The 12513-nt window shown below is 43.5% G+C and overlaps 1 protein-coding gene across 1 annotated transcript in view; it reads right to left on the bottom strand.

Annotated features, from left to right (window-relative positions):
- The window catches only part of SCFD2 (sec1 family domain containing 2), a 395759-nt gene that overhangs the window by 39052 nt on the left and 344194 nt on the right, over positions 1-12513 (bottom strand). Inside the window, exon 6 of the mRNA XM_027544495.1 lies at positions 7432-7577. Coding sequence (XP_027400296.1) covers positions 7432-7577 — 146 coding nt within the window. The remainder of the gene's footprint in view (positions 1-7431; positions 7578-12513) is intronic.

Raw genomic sequence — 12513 nt, forward strand, 5'->3', positions numbered from 1 at the left:
GTGTGGGGGCTTCGCATTGCAGTGGCTTCTCTGTTGCGGAGCACAGGCTCAATACCTGGACCAGGAATCAAACCTATGTCTACTGCATCGCTGGGTGGACTCTTTACCACTGAGCCACCAGGGAAGCCCTGGCAGTAGCTTCTTAAATGAGACTCCTCTAACTGTTATGGAATTTTCTATTCAGCCAGAAGCTACTTACTTCTCAGCAAAGGCCCACAGAAGGGGGTGATGGGAAGACAGATGTCTTTCCCTAGGGCCCTGTTCAGTTTTCCTCATGTGTTAGAGAGGAATAGAGGGGAGATCAGTCGTGTAGTTTGACTTCATGAGATGTTAACGAGAATAATTTAATTTTCCTAATCAAACATTCACTGGCAGTTCATCTTTCAGGGGAGAAGGAGAGGGATTAAAAACGCAGACAGATTCATCCCTATTTCTTGCTTCTGCCACATTCAGTGTGTCCCTGCAGTAGGGGGTCTATGCTCTACACAATCATTCAGACAGACATCCGTGTTCCTGCTGTTGAGCAGCCCCCGCCACCCCCTAGGGCTCTGGAATCCCACATGGAAGCCTTTGCATCTCATCAACTGAGGATGAAAGAGATAGTGTGGAGGGGATGAAAGAGAGATAGTGTGGAGGATTTCCAGGGAGGTTTTTATGGGCTGAAGGTGATCTGTATCACGCCTACCCATTGTTCATTGGTCAGAATTCATCACAAACCTACATCTACCGGCAAGGGAACTTGGAAAATGTGGTCTAAGCATGCCAGGAGGAAACAGAAATAGAGTTTGGGGAACCCACATAGCCTGTCTCTACCACAGACATACTGCAAATCTGAATTGAAATATTAGTTATTTCCTTAATAACTGGCAGGTTGCTTGTGGTAGGCAAAGGATTATTAAACCTCTTTTCCCTTCTGCATAAGAATTTGACCTTTGGTTAACTTTTGAGCTCTGTTTCCCTGGAAACCTGATAAGGGAAGAATGTCAAACGCTAGCCAAGCAAGATTGCTTATGATAAAAATGACCCCCGCTTAGTAAATTGCATTAGATGGGGAGAACTATAAATATTGGACAGAAAGTCAGGGCTTTGGGCTTCTCTGAGTACAATGACTTTTGTATAATTGGCATGTCCCTTGGAGGAATGCTAGAATCATGTCTGTGGAGCTGGTTCAGAGAAAGTGGCTCCTATAGGATATGAGAGCTTTAAGCCAGGAGACTCCTGCCCCCACCCTTCCTTCCTTGTGAGTCTAATTCCTTCACTCCTCAGCTGTCACTTTGGGACCAAACCAAACAGCTCCTGGGTAGCTGCATGGACTGCATCATGGATGGTCACAATGGTTACTCCAGAGGAGAAAAATGCCTGCTGCTGCCTATGAGTGAGCTATGTTCCTATCCTGGGCCGACTGGTGCCAGTGGGGGCTATGACCACAGAGATGACTCAAGCAGGAGGTGCAGAATGCATGATGCCTAGGGCCCATGAGACTGTTTGCAGTCCATGAAAATGTAATTTCTTTTAAAATCAGAAGAAAAATATGAACTTTTAGATGAAAGATAATGTTTTGATATATAGTATAAATAGATTTGTCTCTATACCAATGTAACTGTATAATTACATGTACACAATTGAACATATGCAAATATAAGAATATTCATATAAACACATGAATTATATACTCAACATATATATTCAAATGAATATATTTATAAATTTTATTACATAATACTTTAGTCTCAGTATTAGTCACTCAGTTGTGTCCGACCCTCTGTGACCCATGGACTGCAGCCCGCCAGACTCCTCTGTCCAAGGGATCTCTACACACGAGAATATTGGAGTGTCATGTCCTTCTCCAGGGGATCTTCCCAATCCAGGGATTGAAGCTGCATTGCAGGCAGATTCTTTACCATCTGAGCCACCAAGGAAGCCCCACATAATACTTAATAAATATTTATTCACATAAATATATATATATATATATATATATATATATATATATATATATATTAATATAGGAAGAGAGCCATGAGCCATGAAGGCAAACATGCTTAGGGCCGTGGAGATTGCAATGTGGGCCTGTATGACAGTCTCATGAGGCTAGCTTGAAGGTTTGGCAGAACCTAACGAGACCTCCATGGGTGTTACACGTAAAATAGATGAGGTTTCAAAAAAAACAGAAACTCTCTTTTTGTCATTAAATGGTCAGTATCTGTTCCAGAACAAACTGGACTTTTAATATCCCATAGTTAATCAGAATATGAAAAATAAAATACTTGTTTCTATGTCTTTGGTTCCTTTTCATGGTGGAGATAATGTATGATTCAGTCCAGAAGGTCCATACTGACCTGATTCCAACCCTTGAAGAAAGGTTCTGAGCACAGCAACAGTTTCTGACATTACACATAAGTCAGAGACAATTCTGAAAAACCAACTCCAACATCTTCTTAAATTTGGCCACCTGAAGATGGCCAAGGAGATCAGTTTTGAAGAAAACTGTTGTTGCCACAACCATATCCCCTCGGTCGTGCTGCTGACCCTGGCCTTGCTGGTTGGTACTGGTGCAGCCAGGGCCTCTCTTAGTCCTCCTGCTGCAAATGCTTCTTTTCTGAAAAACGGACTCTAAACAACCAACTTCCCAGGAGAACTAGACTTGTACAGAGGATATTTACTTTGTTTCAATCCAAGATCACACGGAAAAAACTTTTGTTCAAAACTGGTCTTGGCTTTGGGCTTTGACTACTCCATGGCTTATTTATTTTTATCTTTTGCTATATACTATGACTGATTGTTTTCCTCCTTTCATCTTCTTAAGGATAATGGTTTGCTCTGGAGATTAAAAAGTAGTTTATTCGTCTATCTGTTCATCCATCCATTCATCCATCTATCCATCCCTCAAACCACAAGCAGATGACTTTTACAAAGTTTGTTTTAAGCCTAGTCCCTTTAATTTCAATATAAGGAAATCAAAGCCCAAAGCTATTAATCAACTTGCTTGAATTCACACACAGGCAGTTAGAAGCTAGGCTGCAGGAGAGAGTCAAGCTCCCTGGCCCCCGGTTTATGCTATTTCATGTAGATGCTTTCAAAAAGGATGTCAGCAGGTCTAGAGTTAGGTAGATAGAATTAGGAGGAAGAACAGAGCTTAGCACTTGGAAAAGGACAGCTGGTGGCCAGGGCTGGGGATTGCTGATGAAGAGACTGGGCCTACAGACTGTTCAGAGGCCCTATTTCACCAGGCACAAGATGAATTGAGCCTCCTTGGGCCCTGCAGGTTCTAAAGGCTCTTGTTCAACACGCCAGAGGCACAGAAGATGGTACCCATCTGTGGGACATTTCCTCCAACACAGCACAGCACTTTGAGAATTTTGCCAAAGCCACTCAAGCAAGAGTCATACAGTATTTTGTCTGACAGGGCTCATAAGCTCCTTGCCCTGAGTCATCTGAGGAACAGCAGCACATCAAACGCTGACATTCAGGAAGAGGGTTAAGCCTCCCATTAAACTGGAACATTTGTAGTAAGAAACGAAAGCAGAAGAAGGCTTGTTATAAAGGCAAAACTGGGGCTTAGGTTTCTGGTTAACAGAGTCTACAGACAAACATGACTTTTCCAAACAAAGGGGTATGAGTAGTAAATTCTGACCATATGCCACAGCTAACGGGAAAGTCAACTTGAGAATGACCTCCTTTCTGTGTAGCCCATCTCCTAACAAAGGAAACAATGAAACTCTACAAAAGAGAACAAAGAGAAGGTCTATTTCGTCCTTTACACAACTGTTACAGCCAGTACTTACATAGCACTGTCTGTGTTGGCTTGTGTCCTAAAAAGCCTTATATGTATCAACTCACCTAATCATCACAGCACTTTTATGAAGGAGCTAATAATAGTGGCTAAGAGGAACTAAGCTCAGAGAAGTAAAGTAATTTCCCTAAGGTCACACAGTTAGTAAGGAGCAGAGCTGGGTTATGAACCCAAAGGCTGATGTTCACCTACATGCTAACCTCCCTCTCACTTAGAATTAAGAACGTAAGAAATACCATTCTGAATAAGACCCAGAGTCCAGGATCCATCCATCCATCCACCTACCCCTTTACCCTCAGGTGGCAAGCACTGAGCTGGGCTCTGTATTTACCAGGATGAGAAAACACAGAAGCTGTCTCCAGCTTTGCTGGCGTGTTCTTCAAGCCAAGAGCTTCAATGGCAGCCTCGTGGTGGACACCATGCCCACTCCCCTGGCTGTGGCAGAGGTACTGGTTCTCTTGGAACCAGGTGTGTAGTGATGTTTGGGGCTCATTTCTACATACCTGGTCTAGATCCCACTCCTCCAGCTCTTTCAGATACTATAGGTACTTAATTCCTTATATGAAATCACATTTTCTTTAAAATGATGAGAGTGGTGTCTGCTTTCTACATCTGAGCTGTGACCAAAACATTTACCTAAAGGGTTAAAGGATGAAGGTTAAATAAGAAGTGCCTCTAGCTAATAGAGTAAAGAGGAGTGGCTCTAAGAGTCAACTCATTTGCATCAGAGCAGGAGAAAAGTACTCTGGGAGGAAGCCTGGGGCTGAGTAGGGCCCCAAGATCCAGGGGAGAGAGCCCAGATACACAGCACTGGGCTGAGCCGAGGCAGGAATCCCTCGCCAGACCAGGTCTGTGTCTTCTCTGAGTGCCCCAGGAAGCCCAGGACATGCCAACTAGACGATGTGTAGAAACAGCATGGAGCTAGATAGAAAGCACTAATTTTTCCTAGAGCTGAGGACCGAACTGGGAGAAGAGATGGACGGAAAATTGTCTAGCCAAGGTCCATCTTCAAAGCTAGATGGAGCTGGACTCTGCTTCTAGTCTGGACACCTGTGATTTTCTATCTGTATATATTTTTGTCCCAATGACTCTTCCAATATATGATAAAAATATATGTAGTGCATTCAAGATGTACCCCAAAACATTTATCAGGCACCCATTATGTGCATGATACCACTACAGCACCAGATCAAATCCCTGTCCTCACAGGGCTTACACCTGTGACTTAGTACTTCCTTACCTCTAAAAGACGCTGAAAAACCCAAACAGGTAAAAATGATCTGTAATCCCATCAAAAATTCTTTCTCTACATATATAAAGCAAGAAGCCAGAGTTCCTCCTTGTCCATTCGACCCTTCCTATTCCCCATAAGTAACCATTATACACTTTTCCTAAAATTTTAAATACTTATTAAGTATACATACCCGCATACTTTTTATTTTATTGTTTTTTAAAAGAAAATTAGGATAACACTTTACAGAATAATCTACAACACTTTTCACCCAACAGACCACGAACCACTGTTTGAGTTCTCCAAGTAGAACCTAAGGATCCAAATACAGTCCTTGCTGAGTATGTAGAGATCTCACTTTTTGGTTGTATAGCATTTCACTTGGTGTCTGGATTAATATTATTAAATCCCCTCAAGATACACATATACTCTCTGCCTTGCCCCACTTCCACTCACGGACCTTTAGGAGTTTTGTTGAATGAGTTGATAATATTACTGACTCACTATACAGGAAGTGTATGCAACAAGGGAGAGTTCATTTTCCAAAGGCAAAGGCTGCTCAGACAGGGTTCTGAGGTCTGGAGAAATGACTGAGTTGGTGGCAGGGAGGTAAAGTCTAGGAAACTGATCATTGTCTTTGTCATGCTCAAGATTTATAGATAACATATTTATGTGAAGTTGGCCAAATCAGCCAACCATGATGATCAAAAAAAAGAAACTGAAAAGACCTTAGTAATTTAGTGGTTACTTTCCCTTTGTTAATGACAACAGCCACTTACCTCTCAACAGTCTTTGGTCTAAATTTCATCATGCATCTTCAGTTCAATCACATCTTGTAGAACCAGTCTACACTGCCATATTTAAGACTGGTAATTTTTTAAATGACAAAACTACAGCTGATCAATTATCTGAGTGATTTTATCAGTACTTTTTTAGATCATTGAACAAAGGATGGGAACTTACATTACTAAGTTGAGTGCCAGTTTCTAAGGTCTTCGGTGTCTTGGTGGGTGACTTCATGTACCCACAGCACCATCAGTTAGTATTTCTAGAACCTCCATGAGAACCATGGTGCAGTGACTGGAAGTTTTGTGTTGGCAGCAAACACATGGTCAGGTCTTGGCCACCTGTGTGCCTGTGGCAAGTCACTGCGGCCTTCCTAGGTCTCTGATAATAATACCTCTCTGGCTTACTTGCATGAGGATCAAAGGGAAACCAAATGCAGGGGACTCTTCAAGTATCAGCTACTATCTGAATAAATGGGAGGAAGAACCTGCATGTCGCTAGGTGATCGTGGGTAACCTTAGCTCCTGTCTACATGCCCACCTTGGAGAGTCAGCACCCTGAAGCTGAACCCCTCACTGGATCATAGTCCCCACTAACAGCACATTCAACTCTCCAAGAAAGCCTTAGCAAATAGAGTGAATTCTGTGGAATATTTCCTAGGAAGATGGGAGAGAAGATTCCTTCATCCACTCCACACCAAAACCTAATGAGCTTTTCTGTCAGAAACATCTATTCTTCCTTGAAAGCTCATCTTTGGCCACCAGCAACCTGATCGCTTTCCTCCTTGTCTAACAGAGACTACCCAGCCTCGATGGCTCTAGCCTTTCTTTACCCTTTATCTTCCCATTGGGTTTTTCTGTGCTTCACTCTACGACCCCACTCTTCCCTTTTGCATCAAGTTGTGGTACAGTAATTACCCCATTCATCTTGGATTTTCTTACCATTTTCCAACTCCCTGTTCAAAACATCCTTGTAAGGTTCTCCCACTCTCCTTATAAAGTGGTGAAAGCGAAAGTCGCTCAGTCGTGTCTGACTCTTTGTGACCCCATGGACTATACAGTCCATGGAATTCTCCAGGCCAGAATACTGGAGTGGGTATCCTTTCCCTTCTTCAGGGGATCTTCCCAACCCAGAGATTGAACCCAGGTCTCCCGCATTGCACGCAGATTCCTTAACAGCTGAACCACAAGGGAAGCCCATAAAGTGATGGGGGCATTTTAAATAACAACTGTTTTTGCTGTCATCAACTTTTATTTTCTTTGCATAATATTATTCAGTAATTCTCTTATTCTTAGATCCAGAAACCTGGGCACTGTCTAAAGCCAGCCCCTCATCTAGCACTTACGGACTTGCCTAAGGTGACAGGACAGGTCTGGGCCACTGACAAAGCAGAGCTGACCCCCAGTCCATTGCTCATCTCACTGCATTAAGCCTTGGTACAAATAAATCAGGAAGCTTTCAGATTCAGGGGAATCCAGAACTCTGGACTAGAAGAACCTTAGGTTTGATCTTGAACAAATCCTTCATTTTAAACAGCTTAACATGGAAACTTTTCTTTTAGTCTCTGAATCCTAAAAACACAGCACAGATTAGCTGGTTACTTTAAAACATATGTACTTGCCTGGTGGGTATGATTTCCAGGAACATATACAGACTTGAACTGTTTCATGAGGTTCCGAGCTCCAGCAATATCCCGAAGCAAAGTGAAGAGTTCATCCACAGCACTTTTGGATTTGTGAAATGTCAGGTTAATTGAAGAGTCACAGCCTGAAACAGTCCAGAGATATTTTCTCGAGTGAACAAATCTTTAAACTGAGTTTTAATCATGACAGGCTGAGCTCCATGTAACATTGCTGAGTTCCTCTTTTTTTTTTTAACCCTATTTCCCCCTGGCTGTTCACCAATTGGGCTGTTTCAATCATCCCTGAGCAACGAAACACACTTGAGTATAAATGCCTTTGACAGAATTAGAACTCAGAATTGCCTGGGATTGCAGCCACTGGCTTCAACCCCTAGACTGTAGAAGTTTCACAAAAAGAAAGCTCCCTAGGGTCTGCTATCCTTAGAAAATAGCTCTGAGAAAAGAGGAGGAGACACAGAGGAAACTACAACAGAGGACTGTGATGAGCCGCTCACACTTGAATCCCACCAACGGTTTCCATAAAATAGAACAGCCAGAACGAGAAAGCTCATAGAGCTGCTCCAATAACAGAACTTGCTGGGCTGGACATCTAATGTGCTAACAAAGCATACAGCGTATTTGAAAAGGCAACCATTCAAAGCTGATCAAACACAAAGGGGGCCTTATATGGAGACTGTTCTCGGAAATGGTTCTATTTCCTTTTGAAACTTATAATAGATGGATTTATCTTCTATCTTGTTAGAAGCCTATTCAGAAGAGGAATGATTACGGTAAGTTAGAAGTTCAAAAAATAGAGAAAGACTTGAGATGAGAATTTTTGAGTGTTGAAATACTGCAGATATAGGAATTCATCAATCCCCATATCACCCTTATGAGGCAGGAGCTATTCTTTCTCCTATTTTGAGGATAAGAGAGCTGAGATCCAGAGAGGTTAAGGAGCACTCCCGCTAGCACGCTGACAATGCTCGGCCCACGCTGGCTCAGTCACTGCGGGTCGTGTGTAGGTCTGGAGAGCAGATCTTGTGGCCTCTGTGTCCTTCCTCAAGTACCTGCACGTCTTTCTCTTTATCTGTCTGTTTCTGTGTCTCTCTTCCTGTCTGAGGGCTTCTTCTGGTTAGAAGCATGGAAGTCAGCACTCAGAAACAACACCACAATTGTTGTTGGGGGAATAGTAACAGCTGGGGACAGGTGGAACGATTCTGAATTGTGGTCTCCATAGCCTGACGGGGAGGGGGTGGTAGGGCTGAGTCCCAGTTGCCCACAGCAGTAACTCACTCGTGAATGCCTTCACTACTGAGCTTTCTTTCCTCCCCTGTCTCACTTCCCTACTTCCTGACCACACTGCCTGGGACATCTTCTCAAATATAGTGCTTGCACTCAAACCCTTATCTCAGGAAACCAGAGCTTCCAGGGTGATCTGAACACAGGCAGCCTAGACCTTCCCAGATAGTGCGGTGGTAAAGAATCTGCCCACCAATGCAGGAGGGGCTAGAGACACAGGTTCGATTCCTGGATCGGGAAGATTCCCTGGAGTAGGAAATGGCAACCCACTCCAGTATTCTTGCCTGGGAAATCCCAAGGACTGAAGAGCCTGGTGGGCTACAGTCCCTGGGGTCACAAAAGAGTTGGACATGACTTAGTGACTAAACATCAAGAACAACAACAGTTTATATAATTTTTCATTTGGTCTCTTTCAATTTTTTTGAAAAATGAGGACGATAATGTTCTTCCATTAGGCTGAGAGGGATAAAACCATATCCTGGATTGTAGAGTACTGAAAATAATAAAGTACATGTGGAAGTTGTGGATTATACATTAGAATTAGATTAAGCAAAGGCTGTGTAATTCCAAAGAGGCAGGTTGACTGTGGAGCAGGTTGTTGATAGAAATGTTTACAAGTAAACTGAACTCAAAGAAACCCAACAGAAAAATAAAACTGTCAAAGAAATTGTTGGGAAAAAAGTCCTAAATTTACAAATAAACTAAAATTTCCCTGAAAAACAGTTAATATTCTCCACTGTTCAAATCAACTGCACAACGGCAACTTCTTCCAAACCATCATCTCGTTCTGATGTGTCTATTATCCTCAATTAGCAAGTGCTCTACAATGGATATGCTTCTGGGACACCAGGCCAAAGGGGTCTCATTTTTATCATCTCTGAGCATTTTCATAACTTTATCAATCTTCACCAAAAGCAGGGTTTACATTCAGTTACCCAAACCCTATAATGAAAAGTCATTCACACAAACACACACACGAGAAATGTGGATCAAAGGAGACAAATGATGTGCAAAAGCACATCACCATCTCCAGCAAAATGTTCCTCTGATCACAGGCCTGACCTCCTCCATGTACACTGCCTCCTGCCTTTCAGAATATCTCCTCTGTGAATGCAGCTCATTCAACACTCATGCTGCAACTAATAATAGTTAAAGGAGATGTGGGTGCAAAAGTTATGAAATGGGATGAATTCTTTTTCTGTGTAAAAGCTATAATCACTTAAAGCTCACCTAAATAACCACTTACATCAGGCGCTATTCTAAGGAGTAGATATCAGCTCATTTAATCTCCACAGAAACCCAATGAAGTAAGTACTACTATTATTACTCCCATTCTGCAGATGGGGAAACTGAGCCATGAGAAGTAACACATGGTCACTCAATGAAAGCAGTAAAGCTATGATGCAAAGCCTGTGGTCTAACTCCCAAGACAGTCGTATTAGCCACTCCACTCTACTGTCTTCATATGTGCTGGAGGCCACATACATAAAAGGTTAGTAAAGCACTTTTTGTTATTCAGCCACCCAGTTGTGTCTTTTGTAACCCCAAGGACTGCAGCACGCCAGGCTTCCCTGTCCTTCACCATCTCTGGGAGCTTGCTCAAACTCATGTCCATTGAGTCGGTGATGCCATCCAACCATCTCATCCTCTGTGGTCCCCTTCTCCTCCTGCCCTCAATCTTTCCCAACATTAGAAGTGCTTTTAAAATGGAGTGAGTGGCAGATGCCTTTCTTGGGAAGACTTGGGCCCATCCCTGGGGGTAGATGCTAACAGTGTGGTTTGCAGGTACACCCTGGCCTGTCTTCTGCATCCACACAAGGTGTGGGATCTTGGGATCTCCCAGGGCTGCTGCACACCCTCCATCGGATCTCTGTCCTGTAAGGCGCTATATTCAGTTACTTCTTAGAAGCCCCTGACAGCCTGTTCCACTAAGCCAGCTTATGAGATAACGGTGTTTTGTAAGGGAACGCTAAGTGTACAATTCCAGTCAATTCTCATTTAATCCACTTAGTTTAATAGATAATAAAGCAGAAGCTGATCCTAGGCTTTGGCCAAGCACAATCTGTGTACTTCAGTTGCCTGCTTCTTGATAAGGGAGGCCCCCAACCTCCAGGGCACCCTTGAGTTTGTCTAAAATGGGGTATGACTCATGCTCCTGCAATTCCTTTCTCTGGAGGGCTTGGCGATCTCAGGCAGGGGTCCAGTTACTTCTCCAAGCAACCAAATAGGGCTCCCGTGTCCATGTCTGCCCTCGCCAGGCCCCTCTCACCCGTCTCCACTTACTGAAGTGGCTTTCCTTGGGCAGAGAGAGGAGAGCAGTTTCCATGGCTGTGAGTGCTGCAGGGACCCACAGTTCAGGCAACAACAAGGTTAAAGTGGACAGCAAGCTGAGTAGCTGAGCGATCCTTTTGGGAGGGCTGAAATGAAGCTGAACCCCTCTCTCCAGTCTGCCTACTCCTTCTGTTTGGTTCTTGCATGGAGCAGATTTTAAACTTTCTGGGGCATGGGGAACTTTTTTCAAAAGAGCCTGGCTTCCAGACTTTGGGTTTTATTTCTTAGGTATTCAGGAAAATAAAGCATTTTGCAACAGGAGGCTGCCTTATCCAAAGCTTCAGTTTGGATTAGAGATGTAGCACCTCACCTAAGGAGCTTCCCTAGTGGCTCAGAGGTTAAAGAGTCTACCTGCAATGCGGGAGACCTGGGTTCGATCCCTGGGTCGGGAAGATTCCCCTGGAGAAGGAAATGACAATCCACTCCAGTATTCTTGCCTGGAGAATCCCATGGATGGAGGAGCCTGGTGGGCTACAGTCCATAGGGTTGCAAAGAGTCGGACATGACTGAGAGCCTTCACTTTCACCTCACCTAAGGTCTTCCAACACACACACACACACACATACACACACACGGAACCTGTGTGGTTGAATAAGCTGGGGAGCATGGTTGGAATAGGACTTGAAATGCCTCCCTATTTAGAGATATTACTCTCTTCACAGCTGTAAAGTTCCCTCACATCCGACTAGGAAAAGCTAGGGTCAAAGAGTATCACTGGAGCCTGGTCAAGAGGCTGTTTTCTTATTTGTACCCAAATTATCCAAAGATGGCCTCCTCATCCTTCTTCCAGCCCAAGATTGAGAACGTCAGGCCCATTTTTCCAATTTGCATCCCGCCCTCCTGCCTCTCAGCAAACCCTTGGCAGCAGGGGACCCACCTCTGTGGGATCCCCAGGAAGTTAGAGAAAGGGTTGGCTTGGGAGGGCAAGATGGCCAGAAAGGACAGAGCGCTGGGAGGTCATGACCTTCCTCATCCATCTGGCTGTCTGACGTTGCCTTTTCTCTCTTTTCAAACCATTGTTTTAAAGATGGAGTCATTTTTTCATGGCTCTCAATAAAAGGTTGGTAAATGAAAATAAAACAAAACATAATAAAAAACCCAAATAAACCTTAGCGAGTGGTGTCACATCTGAAATCTCTTAGGGAGACTGTGTAAAACCACTCCTGTGTAGGGCAGTCCTGGTAATATTTACAGTAGAAGCCCTCCTTTTCAAATGTGCTTGGGACCAGTAGGTGTTAGGAGTCATTTAACACAGGGGAGGGATCATGAAAAATTGATCTCTCTTCCATGCATACACACATGTATGTATACACATAGACATATATGTGTATTTGTGTGTATGTATAGTTTTGTTTAAAATTAAAACATAAACTATGAACCTATTTGCAGGGCAGCAGTGGCAACACAGACAAAAGAGAACAGACTTGTGAGCGCAGTGGGAGAAGGGGA

The sequence above is a fragment of the Bos indicus x Bos taurus genome, chromosome 6, assembly GCF_003369695.1.
Source record: "Bos indicus x Bos taurus breed Angus x Brahman F1 hybrid chromosome 6, Bos_hybrid_MaternalHap_v2.0, whole genome shotgun sequence".
Taxonomy (NCBI): domain Eukaryota; kingdom Metazoa; phylum Chordata; class Mammalia; order Artiodactyla; family Bovidae; genus Bos; species Bos indicus x Bos taurus.